Source organism: Euprymna scolopes, chromosome 36 (assembly GCF_053919585.1).
Source record: "Euprymna scolopes isolate OS-2025 chromosome 36, ASM5391958v1, whole genome shotgun sequence".
Lineage (NCBI taxonomy): Eukaryota > Metazoa > Mollusca > Cephalopoda > Sepiida > Sepiolidae > Euprymna > Euprymna scolopes.
This window is the reverse complement of record NC_136517.1, coordinates 51,436,708-51,453,531: the sequence shown is the minus strand read 5'-3', so window position 1 is coordinate 51,453,531 and position 16,824 is coordinate 51,436,708. Positions and strand designations below refer to the sequence as shown.

The 16,824-nt window shown below is 34.7% G+C and overlaps 1 protein-coding gene across 4 annotated transcripts in view; it reads right to left on the bottom strand.

Annotated features, from left to right (window-relative positions):
- LOC145260474 (uncharacterized) overlaps positions 1-16,824 on the bottom strand; it is a 146,319-nt gene that overhangs the window by 121,271 nt on the left and 8,224 nt on the right. For 3 of the 4 annotated variants that reach the window (XM_080118571.1, XM_080118569.1, XM_080118567.1), the window contains exon 2: positions 10,000-10,376. In XM_080118571.1, the coding sequence (XP_079974697.1) occupies positions 10,000-10,366 (367 nt within the window). In that variant the 5' untranslated portion in view covers positions 10,367-10,376. Of the gene's footprint in view, positions 1-9,999; positions 10,377-14,640; positions 14,799-16,824 lie in introns of those variants that run through there. The other variant, XM_080118568.1, reaches the window with a different exon arrangement.

Sequence of the window (16,824 nt, the reverse complement as noted above, 5' to 3'; positions counted from 1 at the left end):
GAACCCCGCAGGCTCCCTTAAAGAAGGGGCTCTCCTGCAATTTTAAAAATTGCCTGAGTAACCCCATCGGCATTCCCCGGTCAGGGCGCCTCAGGCAGCAAGCAATAAACTTGCCCGACCGGAAAGCCCGGTGGCAAGGTCTAGGAGTGTGGACCTCCTAGGTATTACCCAGGCGGCGTACCTCAGTTCAACAGGTGCTGGGCCGGTTCCCGGCCCCTCACCTGTTGGACTGAGTGTCAAGTGACGAATCCTTGACATGTACTACCCTGTCTCCCTGCAGCCGAAGCCGCTAGGAGACACATCCCATCACAATGGACTTGTGATGGGGGTATGAGACGAACGGATTTGCCAATCATTTTTATAACCAACGGCTGTGCTAAACCACCAATGAAAATGTCGCAAAATTATTATAAAAATCGTCGAATTTTGGATTCAATCAGTTCACCGTTTGCTACATCACGGACCGCATTTGATTCTTGGCTGCCATCTTGGTTACTGATCTGAACTACGCTGCCATCTTTGTTCAACATAATATCTCAGAACTTAAGAGGTTAACTACGCCACGGACCGCATTTGATTCTTGGTCGCCATCTTGGTTACTGATCTGAACTACGCTGCCATCTTTGTTCAACATAATATCTCAGAACTTAAGAGGTTAACTACGCCACGGACCGCATTTGATTCTTGGCTGCCATCTTGGTTACTGATCTGAACTACGCCGCCATCTTTGTTCAACATAATATCTCAGAACTTAAGAGGTTAACTAGGCCACAGACCGCATTTGATTCTTGGTCGCCATCTTGGTTACTGATCTGAACTACGCCGCCATCTTTGTTCAACACAATGTCTCAAAACTTAACAAAAGTGCTAACTTGTTTTTTGTTAAAACGCTTGTCAAAGTTATTTTTGACTTAACTCCAAACATCTCAAGTCATGCCAGGACTTACCACCACCATGGTATATAAGAGGAAGAAAAAGAAAATAAAAGAAGAAAAAAAAAACAAAAGAACACATTGTCCAATTTCATGAAGATGAATATTTTATTATTTGAAAATATGAAAAAAAAATTACAATTTTATTTTTAATAGATAGCAATATAATTTTTTTAATAGATAGCAATATAAATTTTTTAATAGATAGCAATATAATTTGTTTAATAGATAGCAATATAAATTTTTTAATAGATAGCAATATAAATTTTTTAATAGATAGCAATATAATTTTTTAATAGATAGCAATATAAATTTTTTAATAGATAGCAATATAAATTTTTAATAGATAGCAATATAAATTTTTTAATAGATAGTAATATAAAATTTTTAATAGATAGCAATATAAATTTTTTAATAGATAGCAATATAAATCAAAAGCAATTTCACACTCGTCTGGTCTTTCTAACTGTAAAATCTTAATTTATTATCATGTGTTTTAATTATCAGTGAACTCCTTTTTCTCATAATAAATAGTTGGAACTTTAATCTAAATGGAACCGAACGGTATAATACCGAATAGATGAATTACTTTTACTTACCTAAGATGTAAATACAAATGCTTTTGTTTATGAATTTTAGTAAACAGAGCCATCCTTTTATTTTTTTAAAAGAGTCACCATTTATCAAAGCTTGGAGGCCACTCTAGGATAAGGGTTGATGAGTGTACAGAAGTCAAGGGGAAATGTCGTAGTAATCGTTAGTAGTGTAAATTTGGTAAGTTGGATTACTTAAGGGGATGGCTCATCCAGAACTTGTTTATGTTGGACTTGAAGACAATCATACTGCAGTCAGTTGGAAACTGGAAAACAGAACACAGTTCCACAGACGTGCAATTCTAAGAAAGAAGCTCCGTTCATGAAAACTACATTTAGGTTTCGGCACAGATAAAGAGTGGGGGAAATTATTGATAGTGGTTTCAGCTAGGCGAGTGTCTAGTCAAACCAGGAGGGACCATAGATTGGAACTCAGACGAGCACTTGCTATGAAAATAACGAGAAAGCAGAGACAGGCTTGTAACGTCTCTTCTGTTGGAAAGACGTGCAGGGAAGAGAAAACGGCATCTCCCACTAGGCTACTAAGTCTATTTTGAACTCTGTCAAGGCATGATAAGCTGCTTTTAACAGCTCCTGCCCAGATGAGGCAACAGTACTCCATCGTTGGACGTACTTGGCTCTTATACATGTAGAGAATTGCATCGATAGTGAAATATCTACTGGAGCTGTAGAACGGTCACATCAGCCTTGGCAACAGATTTTATGTACGCGTTCCAGTTTACATCAGGAGTAAAGGTCAGACCCAGAAGCTTGTCAAAACATGAAGCCTTCCCAAGACGAGAGCTATTCATTTTAATTGATGCCAGACGGGAATCAGAGCATTAATTATGGAAAGGTAGAAGCTTGGTTTTAGATGCATTAAAATTAACCAGCCACCTCTTTCCCCATTGCACCACATGATCAAGATCAAAGGAGAGAGAATCAGAGGACTTGGTCGTTTATGGCCTTTGAAGCATTGTCATAGATGGCAGTGTCGTCAGCATTAATGTCTACGAATGATCTTAGGATGTGATTTGGGAGATCATTGATTTAGATCAGGAAGAGAGTTGGACCCAGGATGGACCCCTGATGGACTCCAGCATGAATACTGTGAACTTTTGATTCTAAACCGAACGATTTAACTGAATGATAATCACTGTTGAATAGCCAATGAAAGTATTTGAAAAAAATGTTATGAAAATAGATTTTCAATTGAATATAGTATATGTCAAGTTAACTTAGTGTAAATAGTGTCAGTTAGTTTATGAAAAATGCAGACTAAAAAATCCAAACAGAATCAATGTATCAAATCGAATGCTATTTAGGTCTAAAATCAAGAATCCAACTAGCTTTTCTTTATATATTTGAAAAAGAATAAAGATGAAAGCATCTTATGTCATTTTTCTTTACAGATTCTTACTGTTCTTTTTGAAAAAGAAATATAAATAAAATTCAATTTTAATCTTATAAAAAAAAGAAAGATTAAGAAATAATTTTTACATCCACAAATAAAAGTTATGTTTTCAACCAAGTTTGTCTTTTTACTATATTTGTGTGTTTGTTTGCATGCAGTCTAGCGTCCACATCGCTTGACCAATCGTCATCAAACTCGGTGAAAATATTGATCATGATCTAACATAGGATAGGACTGATTTAATTTTGCGATATCTTGGTCAAAGGTTTGCTTCTGACGATTCTGTTCATTGTAGAGATTCGCTGTTGGGCCCATATTGTAACCAATGAAGTCTCACATCTTATATGCTTTTCAAATTTTACCTTGGTTTGAAATGTCAGGTTACATTTGAAATTTCGACTAACGATTTTTCCAAATTTGATTCATGGATTTCTTGCTTTTTAATAACGGTAACCAGCATGCAACATTCCAACATAATCAGACGAATATACTTTTTGAGTTATCAACATTTCTATGGCATAACTCTAGGAATACTTCACACAATATGGAGAAGTAAGGCCTGGATCTGATTTTGGCCCTACCTTACGTTGTCAGCCGGAGAAATGCAGTCCCACGACTGACTTTAGCTTTTGTTCGATATTTTTTTTTTCTTTTGGCTTTCTTTAAGTGTTTAAAGGTTTCAGAAATATTCAGTTTATTTTTCTCTTTAAATTCTTTTGTCAATGTGAAAAGAAAATAAGAGACACTCAATCATTTTGGCGAGAAAAAAGGTGAGTGCAGAGACAGTAAAGGTAGGATAGTTCACCTCCACCTGCCCTCCCTCCGCCCCCACGCGCGCACGTTTTTTGTTTCAGTCTTAGCTTTAAGGTTTCGTTTGACAGGTGAGTGATTACCTCTCGTTGTATTTGTGTCGAGTGGCTCACCTTGTTGATTCCTCTTGTTTATATTGTACATGTCTAGAGTTTCCAATCATAACAATCGCAGGAACATTGGATACCTGAAATATAATCCTTAGCTAATCAGTGAGTGAAGGTCGGTTGGGTACACATGAGGATCAGACAGGAAGCAGGCAGAAAAGAGAAAGTATATACTTGAATACAAGTTTCGTTGAACAGCAGGGATAATTCCTATTTGTTTCTCTTGTGATCCATTTTTACCATTTGGCGGGAAAATGTTCGAACGCTCTGTTTGAGTGAAAGAAAGAAATTTGCCACAGTCGCGAACGTTTTCGGCTTCCATGAGTCGTCTTCAGGCGATTGATGAATTAAAAAAAATTGCGTTTTGTGAATTTATTGAAAAAGTTGATTAAAATAGTATATGACGCCCCGCCATTTTAGCCTTCACACATTGTAACGTGCACCTCATAATCATAGAAGCCCTACTCGTTTGTATAAAGAAACCGGCCATCAATCAGGCTTACTATAAGGTGGAGGGTACGCTTAAGTACTTTTAAAGGATTTTAATTGACTTTTTCAATAAATTCACTAAATGCAATTTTTTTCATTTATCACTCACCTGAAGACGACTTGTGGAGTGGCATAAGAGATTCAAGGAAGGCAGGGAGTTTGTGAGGGATGATGAGAGGTGTGGGAAAAGTAAGGAAGTCAGAACACTAGAGTTGATTGGCCAAATAAAGAATTTCATGGATGAGGACCGTTGTGTGTCTGTAGAGACAATAAGTGCTCAGTTTGATGTCAGTGTGGGAACTGTACACACAATTATTCGTGAGGAACTGAAGTTGTGGAAGATTTGCACAAAGTTTGTCCCAAGGGTGCTCCATCCTTGTCACAGCAAGATGGGCATCAAGACAGTTATTCACGCTTCCTATAGTCCAGACCTTGATCATTGTGGGTTTTGGTTAATCTCTATGCTCAAGGTGAACTTTAGAGGCTGTCGTTATGAGAAAATTGAGAAGTGAAAGAGGCTGTGACGAGGGTCATTGACCTTATCACACAAGAGGACTCCCATGGTGCATTCCAGAAGTTGTTGGAACGATATAACAAGTGCGTTTCAGCCAGAGGAGAGTACTTCAAAGTGGACTAGAGTTATATATGCGTCTGGAAAAAGTCTGGAAACTTATTGAAGTCATAACCAATTTAAGACATCGAATATTTCTATCTTTTTTTCTATGCTCAAACAAGAGGCTTAACAATGCTCTATATGAAATCCGTTTCCACATTATTTGATTAATTGTAACTAACAATGATCTAACTAGACGAAAGACTCTAAAAGAATTTAATTCTTACTGATTAAAAGCATTGGTTTTCTCTGGAATTTGAGTGAAAATTAATAAACTCTATGTGCTAATGCTTTCCATGCTCCTCTTGCAGAAGTCTGCATGGTGCTTTCCCTTCTTACTCCTTTCAATAACTATTGTAAACATTTCTTTGTAATAAAATTCATCTGTATAATAAAATGTGTTAGCAGGGTTAAAAGTTTAATTTGTTCTTATCGATCTATCTATCTGTCTATCGATCTATTTATCTATCTATCTATCCAGTGATATTGTTAAAATAGTTGATATTGGAAGTTATTTATTGTTCAGAGAATAAATTGGTCTGGAATGTAACAATAAGTTCTGGCTAAAAATGTTTACAGAAATTAGTTAAATATGAACAAAAAAAAATAACTAGATCGACCTTGAAGAGTTGTGTACGTGACAGAGGAGGTCACGTTAAGGAGATGTGTCTTTTATTCGGCTACGTCGCCAGCACTGACAGATCAAAGAGACAAGAAGTTTAGTCTGTCGAAAGTTTGAGTTTGGTCACCACAGTGAACATACAATCTCTTCAAAGTCCTGGAAGCGGGGCTAGAAAAGAACAAGCATGTAGATACTAATTACATACATAAATTTAATTTTCATGAGTAAATTAGAGAAGGTTTGATCTTTATAACTGAAACTAAAAAGGGAAAACGTTTCTACATCACTTTTAATAAACAAAACATACCCTCTTGTTCTTATTTTTATTTATCTCGAGAATAACATTAGACACAAGTTCGGTGTTTATGTTGAAAAGCCAGTGTATTAGGATTAGTTACAACAAAATATTCTTAAGCAACCCCGTCGGCATTCCCTGCATGAGAGCCTCAGGCGATTAAAGATAAACAAACCACCTTCTCGCAGATATGGTGAAGCCTGGGAGAGTGAATCTGCTGAGACTGAACAGGACAATATCGTTGTCAGGCTGATTGCCAAGTTCAGGACCTTGACTGACATGAAAAGAAATAAGTTAATTTAAAGCTTGTTCTAAATAGTTTTGTGATTACAATAGAAATTAATCTAATTAATGTTATTATAATATAAATTAACTTATTTAATTTTAATGTGGTTATAATTAAGTGATCTAATCGATGTTATTATAAGAAGAATTAACTTAATGTGATTCAGCTTTATGAGAGTTATATATATATATATATATATATATATATATATATATATATATATATATATATATATATATATATTAATTTTATTTATACAAACATTAATGGCTACATATGTGCATACATTTCTGTAATCACCCACTTTGGGGGATTACGTCTTCAGGCCAAGAATTACCGTCGAAAGTCTTGGCCTGAAGACGTAATCCCCCAAAGTGGGTGATTACAGAAACATGTATGCACATATGTAGCCATTAATGTTTGTATAAATAAAATTAATATACCTGCTCTGTTCACTCATTGAGCACTAATTTGGTAGACACATGTTGTTTCATTGGATGTACTTCTAGGAAACTAAACTCTACTGGCTATATATATATATATATATATATATATATATATATATATATAGCCTTCTTAAATGGTTACCCATCTGGTACTGGCCAAGCTCAACGTTGCTTAACTTCGGTGATCTGGCAAGAACCGTTGTGTAAACGTACACACACACACGCACACACACAACAGTTCTTGCCATTGAGCCTGACTAGTACCTGATGGGTGACCATTTGGGAAGGAAGGCTAGGTGCTGTATGTACCTTCTGGGAAGGTTGGGCGTTGGGCCAGCACCCTCACCTCTAAAAAAGAACTCCTCGCTACAAAAGCATCTACAAAGTTGTAGATGGAATCAAGGCTATATATATATATATATATATATATATATATATATATATATATATATATATATATAGAGAGAGAGAGAGAGAGAGAGAGAGAGAGAGAAGGACGGGAGGATTATTTAGATGTTTAGTAAAACTGATTTCACATTAAAAAAAAATTTTTTTTTACTTTTTGATTCACAAATTATCTCAGTTGAGTGTTCTTAAATCAAAACGTCACTTATATGTTTGCTAATAAGTTTTACCTTGATTAACTGTTTCAGTTTTTTTCAGTAAGATTTATTTCACGTGCTACAACAGAAAATACATTGTTATTGTCTGTATTTGATAAAATGATCTCGCTTTTTTTCCCTTCCTCTAGATTCTGCAATTATGAGCAGAAAACTGAAAACTTTCTACGCACAACTTTTTTTCCACTAAACATATTAACCATCGCGAACAACATGCTTAAGGAGAAGAAAAAAAAACGTTCTGAAATTTTTACTTAATACAAAAATTATTACATTCATTCCGATATTTCCACCCCTCTCAAAATTAACTTTTCTGTGATAAAGTAGCAACAACTCTCCCTCCATATAATTTATATTCTCCAACGCCATCAGTTAACGTATGGATATGCTGTATTGTTAAATCATTATTTTGTATTTAACTTGGGCAACGCCGAGACACAGGTCCTGCAAGTTAAAAATAAATTACTACTCTCCCAGGAAACGCTGGATTGCCATGCTAATAAAACGTATATTGCTATTTCACTAATAGACTTTCATGCCTTTCTATATCTTGGTTGTTTAGTAACAACTTATTACAGAAAATTTCATCCGATGGTGTATTTCCAATCATCAAGGCCCGAAGGCTACTCGAGGATAAGTGTTAATGAGTGTAAGCTTGTAAGGTTGTCAGGGTGATGATTAGTAATGGTGGAAATTGGGTAGAATTTGATTATTTAAGGGGACGGATAAATAAGAACTTGTTTACATTGGACTTGAAAGCGACCATGGTGTAGTCACAGTTTCACAGGCGGGAAATTCTAAGTAGGAAACTTTGCTTGTTAACTTTGTGTTTAGATTTAAGCACAGATAGAGAGTGAGGAAAATTGTTTACAGTGGTTGTAGCTAGACGAGTGTTTATTGTTCATGTTTTACAGAGGGGTACCATAGATTGGGAGAGTATGGAGTCGCTCCTTTATTGCAACTATTATAATGTCACTCGATACCTCCATACGGAAACGGTTTCTATATATTTTTAAGATGCAAACTAAGCTGAAACAAAAATGGAAAAAAGGGCATTATAAACCAACCCAGTCAATGTCATGGTAACATTTAATTGGATGGAATACTGCTGCCATATCTGGGCAGGAGCTGCTAAAAACAGCTTATCATGCCTTGACAGAATACAAAATAGACTTTGTTGCTTAGTGGGGGATGCCCTTTTCTCTTCCCTGCAACCTCTCTCCCATAGAAGAGACGTTGCGAGCCTATCTTTGCCTTATCGTTATTTCCATGGTAGGTGCTCGTCTGAGCTCTAATCTTTAGTCCCCCTCGCAAATCTTTTACGAAAAACACCTGTCTAGCTGAAACCACTGTCAAAAATTTTCCTCACTCTTTATCTGTGCCTAGATCAAAACGTAGATTCCATGAACAAAGCTTCTTTCTTAGAACTGCACGCCTGTGGAACTCTGTTCCGTCTGCTTGCTTCCCACCTGACTACAACCTGGATGTCTTCAAGTCCAACAAACAAATTCCTGATGAACCGCCCCCTTAAGTAGACATTTTTATTAAAACCCCACACTAACGTACTGTACATACAATAACCCTTATCCCTGAGTGGCTTCTGGGCCTTGATAAGTGATTATCACCTTCTAAAAAAAAAAAAAGTTAGTTTCTGCTAGTATTTTATTTATTAAAAAAAATTTTTTTAGTGACTATCAAGACCTAAAAAATGTGACAATGTCGGTCATTTTTTTTCTTATTTTTAGGTTACACTCGTCACTACTTGTTTTTTTTTAAAACTGAATAAACGCTTTAAAATAAGTTAAAACACTAAAAAGCGTATCCAGCGAGGTAGAAGAATAACTTATCTGCGTTTGGTAACATTTATTTGGTATATACTTGTTTTTTGACCACTTTTTGTTTTGCTGGTTAGAGTAAAAATGCCCGAAAACGGCAATATCTGATAAGATTTCGTAAGACTACGGTGGAATAATAAAAGAAATTGCAATAACGTTTGAAATGAATGGCTCTCATCTTGGAGAGGCTCCATGTTTTGACAAGCTCCTGGGCTTGACCGTTACTCCTGATCTGAAATGGAACACGTACATCAAATCTGTTGCCAAGGATGCTGGGAAAATGGTGGAATCCTTCTATCGATCCAGTAGATATGTCACTGCTGATGCAATTCTCTACCTATATAAGAGACCAGGTACATCCAAGGATGCATTACTGTTGCCACATCTGAGCAGGAGCTGCCAGAAAGACTTATCCTGCTTCGACAAAGTTCAAAACAGACTTCGTAGCCTAGTAGGGGATGCCCTTTTCTCTTCCCCGGAACCTCTTTCTCACAGAAGAGACGTTGCGAGCCTATCTCTGCTTTATCATTATTTTCATGTCAAGTACTCGTCTGAGCTCCAATCTATGGTCCCCCCCTCGCCAAACTTTCATGAGAAACACTCGTCTAGCTGAAAACACTATCAATAATTTCCCCCACTCTTTATCTGTGTCTAAACCTAATCAGAGATTCCATGAACAAAGTTTCTTTCTTAGAACTGCACACCTGTGGAACTCTCTTCCTTTTGTCTGCTTTCCAGCTGACTATAATAAGGTCGTCTTCAAGTCCAACGTAAACAAGTTCTTGATGAGCCGTTCCCCTTAAGTAATCCAATTTATTAACCCTCATCCTCGAGTGGCACCCGGGCCTTGGTAAGTTGTGACTCCTTTGTAAAAAAAGGAAAAAAAAAAAAAAGAAAGACACATAAACAAACAAAAAAGGTAAGGTTTGTTACTTACTATAATAGAATGCATAGGACAGCAACACAGTAAACTCCACTTTGTGGTAGACAGGAATATCACAAGTGCCGAAATATTCTGGGAAGTCAGTTTTCCGCCGTTTAATAGAACTTTCAGGCATTCCAAAACTCTGTTGAAACTTCATATCGGAGTGAGTTGGCGATTCCAGAGATTTTATCTGCGTCTCCTGCGTGTCTGCCTCGGGTTGATCCGCCTTTGTTTGCTCATTGTCTGTCGGATTTTCCTCCTTGTCCGCGTTTATATCATTTTCATTCGAAGTAAGACCCAAGCTTATTGCCCCTTGTACGCCCGTTGTGCTGCTTTCTTTAGAAGGCGCCAATGATTCGGTGTCTGTATTTTGTTCCATTATATCACCACTTAAAAAAAAAGACAAATCGAAAATTGATTTTTTAATTTAAAAAAAAAATTTTTTTTCGGTGCTAGTCTAGATTAGTGATCTTTTAAACCAATGCATTCCAAGCGAAATTATGAACTCAACGTGTCATGTCGAAATTAGTGTAAATTCCCAAAATTACGAAAAATGATCCAGTAGATGTGCTAAATGTATTTTAACAAAAAAAAAATCATCCACATCTGACATTTTGTGTTTAAAATTAGCGGACTCTTAATTGAAGTGAATTACAGTCAAGGAAGATAAGTCAGTTTGTCATACTGAATTGGTCGCACAACTTTTCCACATTAAAATAAACGATAAAACTCGATAAATTCTATTTTTATCTGTAATCAGTTTTTCTACTTGATATTTTTTTGTATTTTTTTTTCGAATGTATACTAATTTTGCCATGACATGCAAATACGTAATAATGTTTTCACCTGAAATGTGTTGATTTAAAAGATCACAAATCTACACAAGTACATTTTTTTTCTTTTTTGCTTTCGAATATAGTAAAACCGTATAAAATTCCCAGCACTTGTGCACTTTAGATTTCCACTAATAATTATGTGTTTTCAATTTCAAAAGAGTTCTACATGGTAAAACGGGAGACAATCCAGAATTTTTATAATTTTTTAGTGAAACTTTGTAGGTAAATGAAAACAAGTATGTTAAACTAGGGGGGGGGAGGGGGCGTCCGGCTTTGCCCAGACGTAAAATACACTTAAATATGATATTTTAATTTGTCCAGATTTCGTATATATTATTATTATAGTCGTGATTTCAAAATTTCAAAAAACATATTTAGGTGCCATCAGCTAAAATTGAAATGGAGTCTGTAGCATTCAAAGCTGGTGACGTTACCACTTTACCAACGTGCCACGCATATGAACTGATTAAAAATTAAAAATTAAAAATAAACTAAGATGAAAGTACAAAATGTTTTTCAATTTTGACCCATTTTTGACCCCTTAAAAACAATTTTAACCGGCTAAAAACCCATTAAAAAACGGTCCATAAAAAATCCAATCATTTGAGGCTCCCTAATTTCGGAGGAGATAGAGTTTGAAAATATGGAGACAGACTGACAGATGGTCAGACACACCGACAGACATATAGCTGTTTATATATTCAATTGACTAGCACGACAGAAAACATTAATTAGCAGAATATTTATTGAATTAAGTTAATTTAAACTTATCGTTCAAAAAAGTATATAAAATTCATACATTACAAACCATACTAATTTGACTGTTATATTCATGTTTAAATAATTTTTATTTCTTCCAAGTAAAATTTTCGTTTATCGAAAAAAGAAAGAAAGAAAGAAATGATAACGTTAGGGGTTGTGTGCCTTGAATAGAAGCACTGGTTGAGTTTGCATAAAATAAAACACGTATTAGATACGTTTGAAGCCAAAATAACGCATTATTACAAAATAAACAGATATTTATTTTGTTTGAAATTTATATTGAAATTTATAAATATATTTTGCAGTAAAACTTTATCTTCAGTATGTTTTTCTTTGGGGGGGGGGCATGTTGTTGTTGGAGCATAGAATCGGTAGAAGTCCGTTTGTTGTTTCTGCGGTAGTTTTTTCAAATGTCGGAACGGTGCGTTGGTCACGCGGAATTGGCGTTAGGGTCAGCTTCTGCATGCAGGCGAGCATTGTCATGAAGGATAATTGGTCCATTCATATTGACCAATCTCAAGCACATACGTTGCTTTTGGTTCATTTCATCAGTTTGTCAGCAGTACTTCTCTGCCGTAATCGTTTCACCCAGATTCAAGAAGCTGTGATGGATGGGGCCGGCTGTAGACCACCAAACAGCCACCATAACCTTTTTAATGCAATTTCAGCTTCGGGAAGTGTTGTGGAGCTTCTCCAGCATCCAACTACTGTGCCGAACGTCACCGGTTGTCGTAGAGGATCCACTTCTCATCACACGTCACAATCTGCTCGAAGAAATGGGTCGTTTTTGTTGCACAGAAAAAGCGTAGACGACACCTTAAAACAACGATTGTTTTTATTATTGTTCAATTCATGCGGCACTCACTTATCCAACTTTTTTTTATTTCCCTATTTGCTTTAAATGGCGAACGACTGTTGAGCGGTCAACCTCGAGTTCAACAGCAACTTTTTGTGTAAGGCTTTCAAATGTTCGCTATCAATCGCAGTTGTCTGGCCACGACTGTCTTCATCTTCGAAGCTCTGTGACCATTGCGAAATTTCTTGAACCACTATTGTGCCACACGTTCATTAGTGGTTCCTGGGCCAAACACATCATTGATATCACAAGCTGTCTCGGCAGCTTTTCGGTCTAGTTTGAGCTAGAACAAGAAAATCGTGCGGATTTGAATTTTGTCCATGCTGTCGAAAAGTCTGCAAAAAAATGAATGAAGAGATTGAGAACGGTAATAAATAACACGATTTCAACGAGCTTCAAAATGATATATAACATGGCTATATATATATTAATGAATTAATTCAGAAATCTATAATATAAATCTCACCTGTCTGTGTAAATGTATGTATGTTTGTATGTCTGCCTAAAACTTTCGACAGAGGCAACCGATTTTCACGAGATCAGTATCATTTTGAAGCTCGACCCTTTGAACGACAAATATAAAAAAAATTGGCTAAAAACATTAATTTCTTCATCCTCAACTGGGCACTTTTCTACAAGGAGGGGTCGCTTTTTTCGCAGATATTTTCGAATCTCATCCCCTCTTTTTTATTGACTAGCCTTAATTTAAACCTACATCACTTCCAGTTTGGCGATGGGCGCAACAGCAAAGACGTCATGTTTTTTTGTTTATTTTTCAAGTTCTTTTCCTCCTTAGCGGTATGGGTTCCTGCCTGCCTGCCTACTACCACTTTTTTTTTGTACTCAACACACAACTCCAAACACCCGGGCAACACCGGGCACCCAGGCTACTCACATAGAAGTAATATATGTGAGAAAACTGTATTGTTTTTGCACTAATCAATACATTTGTTGAGTCGCAACGTTATGTAACGAGATAACTTAAAATTTCATTAAATTTTTTTTTTTTATCCACCGTTACAACATTTTTAAATCTAGAATTTTTTTTTGCTTTTATCCAACGTTACAACATTTTTAAATCTAGAACTTTTTTTTTGTTTTTATCCACCGTTACAACATTTTTAAATCTAGAATTTTTTTGTTTTTATCCACCGTTACAACATTTTTAAATCTAGAACTTTTTTTTGCTTTTATCCACCGTTACAACATTTTTGAATCTAGATTTTTTTTGTTTTTATCCACCGTTACAACATTTTTAAATCTTGAATTTTTTTTGTTTTTATCCACCGTTACAACATTTTTAAATCTAGATTTTTTTTTGTTTTTATCCACCGTTACAACATTTTTAAATCTAGAATTTTTTTTTTGTTTTTATCCACCGTTACAACATTTTTAAATCTAGAATTTTTTTTGTTTTTATCCACCGTTACAACATTTTTAAATCTAGAATGTTTTTTGTTTTTATCCACCGTTACAACATTTTTAAATCTAGAATTTTTTTTGTTTTTATCCACCGTTACAACATTTTTAAATCTAGAATTTTTTTTTTGTTTTTATCCACCGTTACAACATTTTTAAATCTAGAATTTTTTTTTTGTTTTTATCCACCGTTACAACATTTTTAAATCTAGATTTTTTTTTGTTTTTATCCACCGTCACCGTTTTTAAATCTAGCATTTTTTTTTCACACGTCGAAATGCATTTTTTAGTGAGTAACTAAGCTTTTATCCTTGCGACAAAATCCAATTTTAATGGAAACGACTAAAAAGCCTTGGGTGTTGTTCAGAATAACAACGGAAATCAAAAATCGAAAAATTGAATTTAACTAAAAGCAATGTTATCAACTTTATTGTCATGTCGAAATTAGTAAGATATTAAAAAATTACGAAAAACGATAAAGTAGAAAATGATCTATTAAGTTGCTTTCGAATTAAATTGCAACTTTTACTTAAATAATGCAGGAAAGAGTTTTTATGATAGCAGGAGGATGGGTAACTGCTTCAAGTGAGGGGGAATTTCAAAATAATAATGGCGGATCGATGGATCGTGAAAGTAAAGGTTTTATGTAATGATGTAGTACTATGTTACTAATTACGTAGATAACATTGCTTTTATTTGAAATTGACGTTTTTTTTTGTTTTTGTTTTTTTGATTTTCGAGTCAGTCAGTGTAGAAGTACAAATATTATTTACGACTTACAATTAATTTTATCCAAAAAGTATGCGAAAACCAAGTCGAAGAGGTAATATGTTTCGACGATCAAATAGACTGAAGCTAAAACAACACAATGCGATAAAAACAATGTTTTTAAAGTGACAAAACATGTCTGTGTGTTTTAGAGTTGAAAACAATGTTTCATTACGTATTAATAATGAAAAGAAAAGACGTTTTAAGACTTTTTCGTCAAAAACGCAAAATGACGACAACAGGCAGACGAAAACCAGAATCGGAAAATACGAAACGAACTAACTAAAGTTTTGTCATAAATTATAAAAAAAAAATTATTTACAAAGTTTCTTGCTTTTACAACTTTTGTTATGTCAATAATATATATATATATATATATATATATATATATATATATATATATATATATATATAGAGAGAGAGAGAGAGAGAGAGAGAGAGAGAGAGAGAAAATAAAAAGGAACAAACCGTATTATGTGTTCATCAACGTTTCGTCTTTATTTCGAGACTTCCTCTGGATGAATGAGATTAGGAAACAAAAAATACCAGTACAAAATATTTGAAAATGTTTCACGTGCTAATATTTTGTACTGGTATTTTTTGTTTCTTAATCTCATTCATCCAGAGGAAGTCTCGAAATAAAGACGAAACGTTGATGAACACATAATACGGTTTGTTCCTTTTTATTTTCTCTATTTTGTCGGAATACTATTTCCATTATTTTCATCATATATATATATATATATATATATATATATATATATATATATATATTATCTTCCACCAGACTATCCATTCATGTATAATCACCTTTTTCTTTACCATATTCCCTCTGCTTAACTTATTTGTTTTCAAGTAAGATCTTTTACTTACTTGTTGTTTCATCAAATACTTCTGCATGCAAAATCCGATCCCGCATTTTGCTAATTCTCACCCTCTGATGAGAAGGAGAGTATTTCTTCAAAACTCTGCGGATTAAGGATTATCCATTTATCTAGTGTTTCCTTTTCAGATTAAATATGTTTTTAACTCATTTCAAAGTGTTTTTTAACATATTTCATTAACTGTTTGCTCATATATATATATATATATATATATATATATATATATATATATATATATATATATATATATACCTATTTACTATGCCTCCCCACGGGACAGAATTAGACACCAGGGTCGTTTTTTAAAGTGGAGAAAAGGTACAAAAATAAAAAAAATTGTCTCAGTCGTGAAGGACTGATCCTCCACCGAAAGAGAACAAGAAATGGAAGTGCAGCATCTGAAGAACAGATACTACACTTTGATCTTGATTTAATCATTTCTTTTTAGCAATTTTAAGAGTTAAATTGTATCTATTACAGGTCTGCTTTTGAATCTCGATAGGTCGAATTGAGTTGTCTCTCCCTTATAAACATTACGAATAAAAAATTAGTGCCTCGCTCCGTAATCTATAATATAAAGCTGAACAAATGTGTGTGTGTGTGTGTGTGTGTGTGTGTGTGGTCACGAATAGGCTCCTATATGGTTGACTATTTTAAAAAACTGATTACATATAATGATAGAAGATGTATCGATGATCAGGAATGGGTATGTTTGATCTGGCAGAACGGTGGTTCATAAAAATTGTGGGGTCTGTGTTCGCGCCTGGCCCACAAAGTATGGAAAAAAAAAACGTTTACAAGGGTTTTTGATATAGATGTACATAAGAATAGTTTGATAAGTATGTTTCAACTTAAATAGGGATGGTATAATAAAATTGTGGGGTCTGCGTTCGCGCCTGTACTCCATGGAAATATGGCACAAACCTTTAACAAAGACTTTTCATATATATTTGCGTAAGTATACTTTGATAATTATGTTTCAGTTTGAAGAAATATGGTATAATAAAATTATTGGGTGTTCGTTCGCGCCTGCCTGACCTCCATAGAATGTAAATATGTCACAAAGTTTAACAAGGTTTTTTAAAAGGGGTGATGGTCAACAATAACACCTTAACTTTAATCCTAATTCATGTTAGCTTTTATTTATTCTTTTTAGTTGAATCATATTGTGTTGAATAAATTCACCTCATAAATTCACGTTCTTATTAAAGTGAAAGCCAAAAAAAAAGTCGGAACTTTAGACATTTCTCGACACAAATTTTGCATAACTCTGTTTTTTTCCTTATCCACTTGCACGTCGCAGTGTCGAAAA